Below are 16638 nucleotides of genomic sequence, written 5' to 3' on the forward strand. Positions count from 1 at the left end.
AAAAATAATCGGACGAACAGGTTGGAAAATAGAGGCGCACCCTCTATTACCTCTATTAGAAGCGCCCCTGTAATAGAGGCGCATCTGCGAACGGGGGTTGAAAAATAGAGGCGCATGCGCCTATATTACAGTTTTTACGGTATTTGAATTCCTCACTATTTCAACATTTCCGTATTGTTCTAGCTGTCCGGATGTCTGTTATAATATTAATCCCAACCGCATACTGCACGCTGTGTCATCTTCCCAAATTTACTATTTTGTTGAAAAAGTGAAAAAAATTGTTATTACCAGTTTTCTAGAATATTCCAAATTTTACTAGGTCTTCTTGAAACAACAAAATTTTTCATCTGAATGCAGCATAAGATTGTCGACTATATCAGCGCAATTAAACTAACCTTAACAAAAAATGTATATTATTTCAAATAAAACAGTAAAGATAAAAGTAAAAGTCGGTACAAGAGACAAGTCGACTATTGTATTCAGTCATTTTATTTAAAAATCAAATTTTGAAACAGTAAGCATTTGGTTTAGAAAATTGGAAGGGTAATTTAATGTCCTAACTGAAAACCCATAACTTTTAGTTACTTTTATGAAACAGTTAGATTTTGAATCACAAGTATTCTGAAACTGGAAAAAAATTACAGTACAATACTTTGAAATGCCACAAATCTTTTGCGTTAGAGTCGGTTATTAATTGTTTTAACAAGTTTTGCTCAAAAAATTCATTACCATCGTTAATTAAAAACTGAAAGACATTTTGTTATTTGTTTGAAACGGTATGCATTTACATAATGTAGCACAAATTTAAATTTAAAAAAAACTGAAACGCTATCCGATCGGAAAACTTTTCTACGTGAAGTAATTAATGCAGTAATTAACAACATAATTCTCAGGTTTTTAAAAAAGAATTCTAACTGAAACAGAAGGTTTCATCTAGTCGCCATGGGTTTTTTAATACTTATTTATAAAATGAAGATATTTTTATAAAACAGTGAGTTTTACCAGGATGATTAAACAATTTCTAATTATGTTTCATCAGAAAACGAAGATTGATTAGATAAAAATCTAAACCAAATCTTTTCCTATTTCAATGAAACAGTAAATAAGTTTTTTTTTACAACTTACAGTATATATTTTACTGTCAAAACCTGATCTATAGTATCCATTTAATTGGTGGACTAATAAGTGATACCGCAACACACTCTCAAAGTTGGACGTTTTCAACTAAAAAACGGCCAACGTTCGTATATTTTTGCAGACACCAACACATGACCAAACAAAATAATTACAATTTACAACTCTACAGTTTTGCATGAAACATTATATATAATTGATTCACTTCTTGCTGAACAATCTAGGAATCTCATTTGAAGAATTTTATCAGCGTCACCAATCACAAAAGTCCAAAAGTCAGCTCAAAATGAAAAAGTTTTAAGACAGAACAAGGCTGTCGTACGGCCGGCCGCGGCCGGCCGTCGAGGCCGCGGATAAACCAAATGGGCTGAAATTTTGTACATCGACTAATCTTTCGGTGCTCTACAAGGCCGCCTGAAGAAGCGAAAATTTTCCATGGCTGGGAACTGAGATATAAAATCGCCCCACGGCCTTTTTGACAACCTTGAGACAGAACATTTAATTTTCAGTTTCAAAATATCTTTTTTAAGTTGAAACTTCTGAAGACTTGAGTTAAAAACTGAAGTAACTGTTGTTCTCGAATCGATCTCTCGTTTTAAATGACAGTGACTAAAAATTATATTTTTTGTTGGAAAATTTATTAACATCAATCACAGTAAAATAACTATATAATGTGTTATGTTCTAACTGAAACAGTAAAAAATTTTCATCAAAATTTTTTTAAAAATATTCTTCTATCCAAAAATAAGCTAGAACAAATTTCATCCTGGATGTAAAACTACAGTTCTAAATTCATAGAAAATGTTCAGCTAATCACTGAAACAGTAATTTATTAAATAAACGCCTATTAGGACATTTTTGAGATTTTTTGAGATTTTTAGTTTCAAATGACACAAAATGTTGGAAACAGTAAAAACACATCTCTTTTGTATTAAAGCCGGTTATTAATTGTTTTAAAAAGTTTCATAAGAAAGCTTCAATTTAAGCGCTAAGTAAAAACTAAAAGGATTTTTGTGATTTATTTGAAACTGTAAATTTGAAACGGTTTGAAAAATATTGCACAAAGTTTTAAAAACCCATACTTGCAACGGGTCGGGCCGGGCCATGATGAGAATTTCCAAGGCCCGGCACGGCCCGAAGGCCCGGTTGAAAAATTTGAACTGAAATTTTGAACGAAAATTTGAATTTTTTGAATTTTTTCACAATAATGTCGAATTTTTGACTTCAGAATTCAATCAAAAGATAGTTATGCGTCAAAAAATTGAAATTTTTAATGTAAAATTTCAAAAAATTTCAAAAAATTTGGTAAAAAATAGGTACCTTTTTTTGAAGCCGGGCCTTCGGGCCGGGCCGGGCCTTGAAAATTCTATACCGGCCCGTAAATTTGCAAGTATGTAAAAACCTAACACCCGGTCCGATCGGAAAACTTTTCTACAGATATACAGCAAAATCCTCAGATTTTTTAAGTTCTATCTGAAACAGAATGTTTTACGTACAATGTCATTGGAGTTGTCATTGTATTTTTATCTCTTTTGGACTAAGCACATTCTAATGAAACAGTGATTATAGCATAACGGTGCGAATTTACCCAATATACCTGGATGGTAAAACAATTTCTAATAATGTTTACTTCAGATGTGAGCGATTAGATAAAAATCTAAATCAAATCTTTTCCTATTTCAATGAAACAGTAAATAACTTTTTTACAACTTACAGTTATTATTTTACTGTCAAAACCTGTTTCTGGAAAATGCGTACGTCATTGATACTTATACCGAACAAATGGGAAATTTACAACTCAACAGTTTTTCATGAAACAGTAAATATAATTATATCTCCTTCTGCTGAACAATCTAGAAATTATATTTAAGGAATGCATTCTTCCTCACCAATCACAGAAATTCCAAAAACTCACACACAAAGACAGAAAATTTAAATTTCATTTACTGTTTCAGAATATCTTGTTTATTTTGAAACTTTTTGAGACATTGTTTCGTACGCTGGTTTGTCAAGATACACATTCGAATACTGATATCCTTAAAAAATTCTCTGAGCGACTAAAAATAATATGTGGAAAATGTGATTAACGCTCATCAATTACTATATAAAACTATATAGTGTGTTCTGTTTGAACTGAAGCAGTGAAAAAATTATTAATTAAGTGTTTTTTTTCTGATATTTGACTAAAAGAAAACTTTTACTGCTTTTCCCAGAGTTTTACTGTTTCAATTAATTTTGCAAGTGATTCAGATTTTTACATGTACCTCGGTTGGGTATATGTCTTCCAGTCTGTGTATACCGGGACCTAGACCTCTGGTGGGATCTAGGTGGTGGTCTTTTCATATACATTACATAACAGAACACAATTAGAATAAAGGTATTTATTAGGGTGCACATAAATGATGATTTAAGATAAAAGAGTAAATATAAAAGATAAGATATATGAATAAAAGGATGGGACCGAGGAGGTGGTCTCTCGGTCACCATCCATGATCGGTGTATGGAACCCGACTGGCTAGTCGGCGTCCTGGTCGCCCCTTGACAAGATTGACTGATTGTTCTTTGTCACAACGCAGACCACATAATAAACCTTTCTGTCCCAAAATTTGGAGTTGATCAAAATATTCCTAATACATTTTATTTTCTACTAATCATTTCAGAAATCTAACTCTATTTGCATCATTGATGGAGTTCCTATTGACACTGCTATTTAATCTCACTATTTTCGGTTACCGATGAAGCAGTAATAAATTCATTTGAGTTCTAGTTTGAACTTACTGTTTCAGGTACATAATATATGCTGATGGTGTAACATGACAGATGTTAGATGTTGCATGAAAGTGGAAATTTCTTATCCGGAAGTCGGAAGTCTGAAGTCGGAAGTCAAAAGTGAAAAAATGCCGGGAAGTCGGAGGTCGGAATTCCATGCAACTCTGACCTATACCTGAATTACCGTACAAACTGTATTATAACGACATGCCGTTATATTTTTCAACCGGCTCCCAGAGAAATTTTGTGGTTTCAGAAACTTATTAAAATTTACCGGAAAACCATTTTTTGGGAGTTCTATCGGCTGATTTAAAAGTTACTAATCACGTTGCTTCTAATCAGAACCAAAAAAGACACCGGTATGAACACATTCATGAATTCTGACTAGGGAATGGTCAGGACTGACTTTGGAGTTGAGCAACGAGACCTAGTAGAATCGAAAGACAATTGAATTCTGATGGGAAATCAGTTTTCAAAAATTGCTGACGACCCTCCAGAATCCAGATATTCTGGTCTGAAAATCAGAATTTAATACATGTGATTTACTCGATTTTCCACCCAAATTAAGCTGTATTTCGCCCCAAATATGACGGCACCTGAACATCTCTCTCGGCCAGCGATCCGTGGTCGAGGGGTGAGCGCGTCTGTCAATGAAGTACGCTATGCTGGTTCGACCCCCACTTGTCCAAAATTTTTTTGTTTTTCTTATTTCGTCTTTTTTTTACTTTTTGAGCCGTTTTTCAATTAAATCTAACAGAGACTACGCATCGGCCATATTTTATAGCCGCCTTCCTATGGACAATATTCTGAAAGTTGATCTCACCAGCTGTCACTTCTAGCTAGCTTAACTTTCAAAGTAACTTGTGTTATTCAGAAGAATGACTCGCAGTTTTGGTTAGATTTAATTGAAAAACGGCTCAAAAAGTAAAAAAAAAGACAAAATAAAATAAAACAAAAAAATTTTGGACAAGTGGGGGTCGAACCAGCATAGCGTGCTTCATAGACAGACGCGCTCACCCCTCGACCACGGATCGCTGCCGAAGGGGCATGTTCAGGTGGCGTGATATTCGGGGCGAAATACAGCTAAATTTGAGTGGAAAATTGAGTAAATCACATGTATTAAATTCTGATTTTCAGACCAGAATATCTGGATTCTGGAGGGTCGTCAGCAATTTTTGAAAACTGATTTCCCATCAGAATTCAATTGTCTTTCGATTCTACTAGGTCTCGTTGCTCAACTCCAAAGTCAGTCCTGACCATTCCCTAGTGAGTATAGATGGGGTACCGTTATAATACAGGTGCCGTTATAATACAGTATTTACGGTATTTCTGTATATGATCAGTTCCTTTTACTTTTCTGATGAATAAGACAAATTACAAAATACCTACTGTTTACTCAAAAAATGTTATATCGATAACATATAAATTACTTAATGACTGACAGTAGTACATACAGTAGTACATAAAATTGAATTTCCTAGAAAAGAATAGAAACAACATCCGCAACTCTCTCCAAATTTCAAGCATATTTTGTTCCTGAAACAGTAATTTTTCTTATCAAATTCACTGTTTCATTGAAAACTTAATTTTCAGAACAATTCTTTGTTCTTACTATATTCTAACAGTAATTTAAAAAAACGTTTATTTTTCGAAAAATTTCTCAAATTCAGAGAAACGTATTACACTTAAACTAGATAAATCAGAATCGTATTAAAAGAATCACAAAAAAAATTCAATTTTTCTGAAAATTTCAGAATTCAGCAACTAATCGGGGTGGAAAGCTTGTCTAAAATAGAAAAAATAAAAGTGAACCGTATCAAAAATGATATTTCGAAATAAATTGGGACGGAACAATTGCCCGCAACGACGACAAATAAATTTAAAAAAAAAAGAAATTTTTAAATTTTAAATTGGCAAAAAAATTTCAGTGAGAAACAAGAGAATACGTAGAAGGAATGCGATGGCGAGATAGAATAGTGGGGAGGAGACGCAGAGAAAAACTGAGAAATTCTGAAGGGATTCTGAAGGCGTGGACGTCGTCATCCGGCGGCAGATCATGGTGCTTCTGAAAAAAAAATTTTGAAAAAAAAAATTTCTAAAATTTTTTTTTACCTAAACTTTTTTCTGTGTTTAAGTCTTCTTACTGGTGTCGTCTCTACGATTTCAGAATCTTCGGAATCAGAAGATTCTGAATCCTCATCTGAATCCAAGTAGAATTTTGACGTCATCATGTAATCCAGGGATACTGTAGATTCAGCGAGCTGAATCTGACTAGCCGGTTGGCTTCTGACCCATTGAGGACGTCGAGGCAGAAGACGTGAGTATGAAGAAGACGGAGATGATGATGACGTCATCAGAAGACGTTGAAATTCAGAAGCAGATTTGGAGAGGTGGTGGGATGTTGGATGGAGGGCGAGGAGACATCTGGAACTTCTTTTTTTATTGAAATTTTCTCTTTTTGATGATTTTTCACTATCAGATTCATATTTGTAAGTCAAAGACCTTTCAAATGACACCCATATTGCCTATATTCCTTTAACATAAAATTTCGAGACACGCGACGCACGACCGCGACGCGCAGTCGAAAAACCGAAATGGTTCAAACCTAACCGATATGGGGCTCATTTCAAAGCATTTGGCTTAGTGATTATGATTCTAAATTCAAAATTTTGTAAAAACCAACTATTTTTTGAAAATATTAAAAATTTAACGTTTTTTTTAATTGTTTCTTTTGGATGGTTTTTCACTGTTAAATCTATATTTGTGAGTTTAAGACCTTTCGAATGATACCCATATTGCATATATTACGTTTATTACGAAAAAAAATTGGACACGCGACGCACGACCGCGACGCGTGGTCGAAAAAAACCAAAATGGTCTAAACCTGACCGATATGGAGCTCATTTTAAAGCTCTCGACTAGCTGAACACAACTAGAACATTAAAAACTCATAAAAACCACCACACGCCCATTTCTATGCGTTACCTCGGATCATAACTACTCGCTCTCTGCTGCCGCTTCTCCTGACTTCTACTCAGCAACATTTCGGTTTCAAGTCTTCTGAAACCGATTCTGAAGTCCTGGCACAGTTGTTCACGGGGTCCGGTGTAGGGAACATGAGTTGGTGTGGAGTGGGATCTGAAAAACAACTTTTTAAATATAATTTTTTTCATAATTATGATTTGGACGCCAAATATACTTTATAATGATCACGGTAGTTTTTTCAATAATTATTTAAGTTTTTAACAATTCCATTAACTTCCGGAAAATCGATTATTCAAAAATTTCGTTCATTATTGAAACTGTATAAATGTATCAAATGACAACTAATTATTGAAACAGTAAAAATTGAGTTTTTTTCGAAAAGTTACTGTTTCAGACTAGATTCTAATAGTAAGTAACTTCTAACAATATTAGTAGTTCCAAAAATTTATTTTCTTGTAAAAGTGAAGAGAAAAAATGAGGAAACGTTGAAACAGTAAAAAATGGATTTTCCAATATTTACAGTTTCAGACTATATTCACAGCTAAAAATCTGCATTGTTCATGCAAAAATACGAAATTCCGTGCTAAAACACCCGCCAGGACGTCCAAAACTGATAAAGCGCCAAAGGTGCGCCAGAAATTCATTATTCAGTTGAGAAAATCGCCTTTTAACCCAATTTTTGTTGATTTTGAGCGTTTTTTCGATAACAAATCACTTTTTTTTAATCATTTTCAGTTAAAAATATTAGTTTTTCGCATAAAAAATGTGATTTCCTGTGATTTTAAGTTACTTCTGGCAATATTAGTGGCTTCAAATTTGTTTTATTGGATTTGTCAAAATTCTGTATCAAATTTCAGATTATTTCTACTCTAAACTCATTACTTTTTTCTATTATTCTATGAATTTTATAAATTTCTGAAACAGTGAAAAAAATCTGAAAAATTACCTCGGTGAATGCAAACTTTTCGTCATCAGTGCCGGTATTCTAGACGGTGGTCTTCTTGGTGTCGACCAGAGCTGTGCGGAAGTAAAATTTTTGAAAAGGGAAGAAGGAAAAAGGAAGAAGGAAATAACTTTTTCAAAAGGGAAGAAGGAAGAAGGAAGAAGGAAGTAAATTTTTCAAAAGGGAAGAAGGAAGAAGGAAGAAAAAAGTGAAAAAAGCCCGGAAGAAGGAAGAAGGAAGGAAGAAGGAAGGAAGAAGGAAGTTGGGTTCCAAACCGGGAAATAGGAAGTTAATTTTGAGAATGACAAATTTGAGGATACTATTTTCTAGCCATCCCTGAAAACCAATTTTGGCGTTGTTTCATACAAAATTCCGTCAAAAACCACCAAAATTCCGCCAAAATTCCGTCGAAAATTACAAAATTTTAGTAAACTTTTCAACGGAAGAAGGTACAAGGAAAAAGGAAATAAAATTTTTGAAAAGGGAAGAAGGAAGAAGGAAGAAGGAAGTGAAATTTTTAAAAAGGAAGAGGGAAGAAGGAAGAACAAAGTGAAAAAAGCCCGGAAGAAGGAAGAAGGAAGGAAGAAGGAAGGAATTCCGCACAGCTCTGGTGTCGACATTGTCGACAAAAACATTCTCTCCGTATTCACAAATGATGACGTCATCGATCCTCTTCCAGATGACGCCGACGGTAGCCTACGGTAGCCCATATCAGCACAGATACCCTCAGAATCAGTGGATTCGTTCAGTTTTCTCGTCATTTCTTCGGTTTTCTGCAACAAAAATAGTAAAAAAGTTGGTTTTGGGGGCAGAAAACGCGTCAAAGGCACGCCAGACTGGTCAAAATCTAGAAAAAACGCATAGATTCACTCAAAATGAGTCATTGTTTACATTTCTGACACCAGAAAACGCGCCAAACGCACGCCAGACTCGACAAATTCGAAAAAAAAACAATAAAAAACTCACATTTATAAGATAATCTACGTATTCTCCACTTTTCATTAATAGTGTCTCCTGCTCATCGATGAGCCGTTTCTCGGCGGCATTGTTGTCGGATTGTCGTTGCGGGCTGACCCGTTTTTTGAATGTCTGAAACAAGAAAATTCGGTGATTTTTGATGATTTTTAAGCTGAAAATTGTGATTTTTAGCCTAGAATTTCACCGGAAAACCTTGGAAATTAAGGGTTACGCACAAAATACTGGAAATTCGGCTGAAAATTGCAATTTTTGAGCTAAAAATCATAATTAAAAAAAACCAGAAAATAATGCATTTTAGATTAAAAATGGTCGAAATTGAGTATTCTGAAATAAATTTGAGTGTAGAGTCTTCAGTTTTAAAACGTTTTGGTTTCGGAACGTATTTACAGAAATAGAGAAAAAACAGTTTTTTTTTGAAAAAAAATTTACTGTACTGTTTCAAATAAATTTCTTAAAACAGAAATTTGTTTCATAAAAATTCCAGAAGTCCACGCTCTATTTTCAGCCATTTTATCCTAGATTTTTACCAAAAATCCTTTAAAACCAGGTTTTTTGCAAAAATACTCGAAATTCGACTGAAAATTGTGATTTTTTAACTGAAAATCATAATTTTAAACCCAGAAATTCAATTTTTAGACTAAAAATTACCCTAAAAAGTAAATAAATTGAAAAAATGTAAATAATACTGTTTCAAGTATTTTCGAAAGCGATATTTATCAGAATTTCAATGTTTTTCCTTCAATCACAGGGTCTCGGGATGAGTAGTGAAAATAAACGCGCTCCGCTGAAATCAGCTGAAATTTTAGCGCAAAATTCGAAATAAATTTTTAATTTAAAAATTTTATTTATTTTATGAATAGAATTGATCTCGAAAAGACGCGCGACGGTCGAAAAACTGGCCAAAAATGCGGGAAAACTGGCATAAATCGGCTCAAAAAGTGGTCGATTAAGCTGCGTATCAAAGTGCCACAGTGAAACAGCGAATGGAAAAAATTAAAATTTGAATTTACCGCCAATGTCTAGTGGAGCGCATACGATTTCACTACTCACACCTAGACCCTGTGTTCAATTATTGAGCTCGCATAAATAAAATTCACGATACGTGTCATTTCAAGATTGAAATTGTGATTTTCAGCCTTTGTAGCCTAGATTTTCACTAAAAATCTTTCAAAATGAAGTTTTTTTGCAAAAATACTCGAAAGTCGGTCGAAAATTGTGATTTTTGAGCTCAAAATCCATAATTTGAGACCCTGAAAATTGCATTTTTTCTCAAAAAATGGTCGAAATTGGGTTTTTTGAACTAAAAACAAAATTGAGAAAAAACAGGAGTTTCTTTTTGAAAAAAAATGTTGAAACAGTGAAAAGTGTACATTTCAATGCTTCTGTTTTAACATGTCCCAGTTGACTTTAACCCAATTTTGACCAGTTTTAGACAAAAAATGTAATTTCTGGGTTGAAAATCATAATTTTCAGCTTAAAATTTATCAAAAATTATGCTGTTCAGCCAAATTTCGATTAATTCGAGCGAAAACTTAGTTTTGAACGATTTTTGGTGAGAATCTAGACTATAAAGGCTGAAAATCCCAATTTCAACCGTGAACTATCCATTAATTTAAATTTCATTTATGCTGGTGTGAATGCGGAAGTAAAAACATTGAAATTTTGAAAACAATCGTTTTCGAAAAATTTTGAAACAGTAAAATTCACAATTTTCTACACCCAAAGAAGGAGCGAAATTCAAAAAGAATTTTTCATTTAAAATAGCTAAAAATCAATCAGACTGGCGTACCTTTGACGAATTTTCAAAGTTTACTCAAAACACGGCAAAGGCGCCCCAGAGGGTCTTTTTTTGTTGGTTTTTTGAGTGTTTTGGGTATTTCCGACTCAAAATTAGTTTTTGATGTTATTTTTTCGTAGAAAAACGCGTCAAGACAACCCAAGACAGTCAAAAACCAGCAAAGTCTCACTTGTCTGGCGTGCCTTTGACGCGTTTTGTTTGAACTCTGATAACGCATCAAAAGCACGCCAGTCTCATAGAATTTTTGCCATTTTTAAACAGAAGAATTTTTAAACATATTTGAAACCTTTCAAAAATTTCAAAAATCCAAGTCTGGGGTAACTTTGGCGCGTTTTCCAGGCGACATTCAGGAAACGCGTCAACGGCACGCCAGCGATAAAATGAGATTTGGCTGGTTTTCATGGTTTTTAGCCAATTTTTTGGCCGATTTTTGTGGTTTTCTGATTGGCTGGGGTGTTTTTGACGCGTTTTTCAAACCAGCGAAAAGTCAAACCAAAAAAATAGAAAACTCACTTGCTGCCCATCGTGGGGTGGCTCAGAATTGGAACGAGCACCTTCGACGCGTCGATCGTCAGATTTTCGATTGATGGACGACGTTCTGTCTGCAAAATTTTTTAGAAACTTAGAAAGATTATATTGGAAAAAGATTTTACAGACTTTTTTGAGACAGGGAAAAAGAAAATTTTCTGAAAAATTTCTTCTAGAATTTTTTCTTAACAAGAAAATATATGAGAAATGAGAAATAAACGAGGCTAATAAAATGTGTGCATGTGATGGGCTCTCTTTATATCCGCATAAAATCATAAAATCCACTAATCCTTGCTCTTCATTTTTTTTTCAGAGGGGGAAAAGGACTTTGATCACTTGAAGCAACAAAAAACTTTGATTTTTTTTTAAACTTCCAAAGCTAGCAGTGATTTGAATTGTTTAAATTCTTTAAATATTTTTCATGTGAAGCAGTAAAAACTTTGCTGACTTTTTTACTGGAGTTTTACTATTTCTGAGTTTCACTCTTTGTTGCGATTTTTAGAAGTTTTTTGAATGAAAATCACCATTTACCATACTTGTCATGGGCCGAAACGGGCCGACACGGGCCGGCTCGTAAATCGCTTCAAAATAATTATTATGAGCTGAAAATATTTAAAAAAAGTGCCAAAAACGCGAAAAAAGCCATTCTAGGCCGGCCCGCGGCACATTAACGAATAGCCATCCGGCCAGGGATGTGCGGAACGGAAATCGGAAATTCCGAAATTTCCGAAATTTCCGACTTTTTCCGGAACTTTTTTTCCGTCGGAAAATTTCCGAAATATTTTTTCGGAAATTTCGGAAATTTCCGATTTCCGGAAATGATTTCGGAAAAAGAAAACGTTTCCGAAATTTCCGAAAAAAACATCTCGGAAATTTCGGAAACAAAACAGTACTGTAGTTTTAAACGCACATGCTGAAAAAATTACATTTGTCTCGCGAATAATTCGAGAAACATTCGAATTTTCACATTTTATTTGTTTTTATTATTCATATTTCCCAATAGAGTACAGCTTCCGTTGATCTTTCATGCGTTTTTATTGCAATTAATTGAAAATTATTGTTTTCAGCATCAAAATTTATCATACTTGTCAAATGACGGGCCGGCTAAACACATGATTTCCGGAATTTCCGGAATTTCCGAAATTTCCGAAAAAAAATTTCGCAAAATTTCCGAGTTCCGATATTTCCGAAACGGAGAAGTCGGAAGAAAGAAACGTTTCCGAAATTTCCGAAAAAAAAATTCGGAAAATTTCCGAGTTCCGAAATTTCCGAAATTTTTATTTCCGCACATCCCTGCATCCGGCCCGTATTACATCAGTGACATAGAACTCGTCGAGATCTACATTTTGGTATATTTTTTAGCTCATAATATTGAGTTTGAAGCGAGTTACGCGCCGGCCCGTTTCGGCCCGTTTCGGCCCGGTTGACAAGTATGCCATTTACAATAACTGTTATGCTAAAAATTGAGTTTGATTAACCTTCACGTATTGAGCATGCGTAAATAAATAATAATAATTATTATTTTTATTATCTCAATCTCGCAAACAAAAAATTACTATTTCAAAAAAAATTATTTTAGATGAAAATCAAAGGTACCAATTTTTGAAAAATTGGTATGTTTTTCATTTTTATTTGAAACAGTCAAAAATAATCTTATTCTGTTTGTCAATTTACGGATTCCACTGATTCAAAAACAATCTATTAAAAAATTCAAAACTTTTAGTTGTTACCGTTCTAAAACTTATAGAATTCTATGGTTTTAACATTCTATTAGCCTAATTAATGTGAAAAATGATGCACTGTTTCACCAATAATTCTTACACAATTTCAGTTTATATTATTTAATGACAATTCCAATGCCTCTGATAACTCACCATTGTAAAAGTGGCTGGATCGGCGTCTGTCACATCTGGAACATATCGTTCCAGAGCGTTAAACACCACCACGTTTTCACCACAGAACCGAATTGTTTCCTCGGGAATTTGGGCTTCCACGAACGCGCTGTTTCCTGGAAAAAAAGTTGTAAAAATTACTTGAATGAAAGCATTCTAGGGTAATCTCGATAGACGAACAGAAAAAAAACACTGTTTCAAAAAAATTTGGTTATGGTTAACATGATTTTATAGTTACTACTTCTCTTTTGTATAGAATTATAGTTAAAATCTCTTCATTTCAATTTTGAACCAAAAATACCAAAAAATTACTGTTACAATAACTTTTTTTCTATTTTTAAATATTTTCAAGGTTACTATGTCTACCAAATTAGGTTGTACCTTTTTATGAGCTAATACCATAACAAAATACAAAAAAATTTACTATATTCAGCAATTTGAAGCTGAGATCCTTGAAATTCGCCAAAAATTACTGTTTCAAAAAACTAGATTTAAGGTAACAGGATTTTAGTTACTGTTCCATACAAATTTAACGCATTAAACAAAAAAATGTGAAGAAAATTAAATGAAAAAGTTCAAAATAATGAGGTTATGAAAAAAATCTACACCGAAAAACTTGGTTAATTAATTTCAGAGTTACTGTTAATTGGAATTTTTAATTCTGTTTTTCAATCAAACTTGTTATATTTAAAGAATGACAAAATCTATTATCTATTAGCTTACTTAGTACTAATCTCACTATTAAAAAAATAGTGTAACAGTAATTTTTGAAAATTTGTGTTCTCATAGTCAGATAGAAAATAATTTTAAAGACACCTTTTATTAAATTATTTTTCTTAACAAAAAAACAAAAATCAATTTTTGAAACAGTAAAAAATATTCTCTGTTTCAAAATTGCCTCTAATTATTCTACAGTTGACTCTGTTGTTACAGCAAGCAAAAAAACCAACAACATAACCTTTCTCTATTAAACAAATAAAAGAGCGTAAAAACGTAGTAGAAAAAGAGTGACAACTGCTGCCTCCGGGAGTACACATTGACATTGGCGGAAGGCAGAAAAACGGAGAGAAAGAGAGACATCACTGCATAGATAAATAGATAAACGAGAAAGAAAAAAAGAAACTTTTGGGGGACGTTTTCCGGAAGAAAGAAGAGGAGAGGAAGACAAGAAAGATAGGAAGGAGGAGGAAGGTCAAAAGACCTTTTCCCCGTTATTAGTAATCACTTATAGGCTGAAAAATATACCAAAATGTAGATCTCGACGAGTTCTATAGCCGTGGCTTACCGTTAAAGCACCGCAGGAAAGGATAAGGTGACAACAAAGCAAAAATGACCAAAAATCTTTTTTAGCCCTGTCCGCGGCACATTAACTTTACCATGTTAATGTCAGCCTAGTTTGCAAGTATGTTTTTTACTGTTTCAAAAAATTTACAACGTGAAAAGTGAGTTGAATAGATTGGTTACACGTAGAGTTCCAGACTACCTATGCAGACGCGCTCTATCGACAAGCATGGTACACTTTTGCGTCACGGTGAACTTTAGAACTTTCTGTGCGTACCGTGGTGAACATTAGAATTAATTTTTCAACGTTGAATGAATAAATTCTAACGTTCACCACGGTATGCACAGAAAGTGTGACCTACTACGAGCCGGATAGCTAATTCGTAATGTGCCACAGGCCCAAAAAACGCAAAAATGACAAAAATCCATGCTAGCGGCATATCAAACAGATAGCCATTTGTCTAGGAGTACTTCATAAACACAGAACTATCTACATTTTGGCATTTTTTCAGAGAAAGGTGCCAAAAAACACGAAAGTGAGGGGTTTTGAGATTTTTCTGGTAGTCTTAACTGATTTAAACAAGTTTTCAGCAGATTTGAACTCTATAACCAACCAACTTTCTAGCACATTTTCAGCCTGAAATATGGTATTTCCAAAATTTTCGAAACGTTTAGTGCTCTCTGATCGCGGGCTTTAACGTTTTTGGAGTTTTTAGGAGATTTTTAACAATTTTGGCCAATCTTTCGTTTGATTTTGTATACCGAAATGAAGATCTTGACGAGTTCTATATCTCTGACGTGCTATAAATCGGATGGCTATTCGTAAATGTGCTACGGGCCGTGCCAAAAGAGTCCAAAATGTGGTTCAGAGGTTTTTGAGGTAGTTTGAACTGATTTAAACAAGTTTTCAGCAGATTTGAACTCTATAACCAACCAACTTTCTAGCACATTTTCAGCCTGAAATATGGTATTTCCAAAATTTTCAAAACGTTTAGTGCTCGCTACCAGTCTTTCCCCTTCCTTTAATCGCGGACATTACCGTCAATTGGATGAGAAGCGGGTTTTGAGGTTTTTAGGGCATTTTTGGCAATTTTAGCCATTTCTTAAGGCCGAGGGGGTCCAAATTCATAGGAATTAACATTTTTCGAAAAAAACTATTCTAGACCGTCTCGTAGTAAGTTACAGACATAGAACTCGCTGAGATCTACATTTTGATATATTTTTGAGTTCATAATATTGAGTTTGAAGCTTTTTAAGCCCCTGTTTCCAAAATTCGAGAAATTTCTGAACATTTTTTTGAAGATAGTGTTCGCCAGCCGCGGTTTGCAAGTAGAGTAATTTTTACAGCCGCATCAATAGAATAAAGATAACAAATCAACAAGACATATTCTTGAAACAGTGGAAAATGTATCGGTTAGCAGTGTGTGCTTTCGAAGCAATTTCGAAAGAATTTTCGAAAAATCTTTCGAAATTTTTTCGAAATTATTTCGAAAGATTTTCGAAAAATCTTTCGAAAGATCTTTCGAAAAAATTTCGAAATTTTTTCGAAAGAAATTTTTCGAAATTTTTTCGAAATTTTTTCGAAAGATCTTTCGAAAGATTCTTCGAAAGATTTTCGAAAGATCTTTCGAAAGATTCTTCGAAAGATTTTCGAAAGATCTTTCGAAAGATTTTTCGAAAGATTTTCGAAAGATCTTTCGAAAGATCTTTCGAAATTAATTACTGTAGCTTTAAAGGCGCATAGCAAAAAAGTTTTCATACAGTATACAAAAATTACTAAATCAGCCGTCTTCTACCAAATTTAGTGAAGTTTTGGTGTTTTATAGCAATAAATTTTCAAAATTTCCCCTGAACATATATTTAATCTCCAAAAGACTGGTTAATTGAAAGTACCAACAAAAAAAAGAAAAAAAATTGAATTTGAAAACAACAACGATGCTCCGAAATCCCACTCCGCGCTCTCTTTAGCGAAAATTGTTTTTGAAACAACTTTCGGTTTCTTTCGGAAAATCTTTCGAAAGATCTTTCGAAAGATCTTTCGAAAGAATTTCGAAAGATTTCGAAACTTTCGAAATTTTTTCGAAAGATTTTCGAAAGTTTCGAAATCTTTCGAAATTTTTTCGAAAGGTTTTCGAAAGATTCGAAGTCTTTCGAAATTTTTTCGAAAGATCTTTCGAAATCTGAATTTTTCGAAATAAAAATTTCGAAAGCACACACTGTCGGTTAGCCACCATATCATTTTGAAAACTGTGTAACTTGAAAACAAAACAAGAAATGGAAATTATTGTTTCATACAATGATATAAAATCACAATTTTCAGCTTAAAATTC

The 16638-nt window shown here is 33.7% G+C and overlaps 1 protein-coding gene across 1 annotated transcript in view; it reads right to left on the minus strand.

Moving 5' to 3' along the window:
• Positions 1-5808: 5808 nt before the first annotated feature.
• The window catches only part of GCK72_016014 (uncharacterized protein), a gene marked incomplete at both ends in the record, with an annotated part of 30397 nt that continues 19567 nt past the window's right edge, over positions 5809-16638 (minus strand). The window contains 9 exons of the mRNA XM_053731261.1: positions 5809-5968; positions 6016-6327; positions 6889-7041; positions 7835-7905; positions 8482-8604; positions 8798-8920; positions 11121-11209; positions 13010-13044; positions 13098-13143. Of these exons, the coding sequence (XP_053586033.1) occupies positions 5809-5968; positions 6016-6327; positions 6889-7041; positions 7835-7905; positions 8482-8604; positions 8798-8920; positions 11121-11209; positions 13010-13044; positions 13098-13143 (1112 nt within the window). The remainder of the gene's footprint in view (positions 5969-6015; positions 6328-6888; positions 7042-7834; positions 7906-8481; positions 8605-8797; positions 8921-11120; positions 11210-13009; positions 13045-13097; positions 13144-16638) is intronic.

This window comes from Caenorhabditis remanei, chromosome IV (genome assembly GCF_010183535.1).
Source record: "Caenorhabditis remanei strain PX506 chromosome IV, whole genome shotgun sequence".
NCBI classification, from domain to species: domain Eukaryota; kingdom Metazoa; phylum Nematoda; class Chromadorea; order Rhabditida; family Rhabditidae; genus Caenorhabditis; species Caenorhabditis remanei.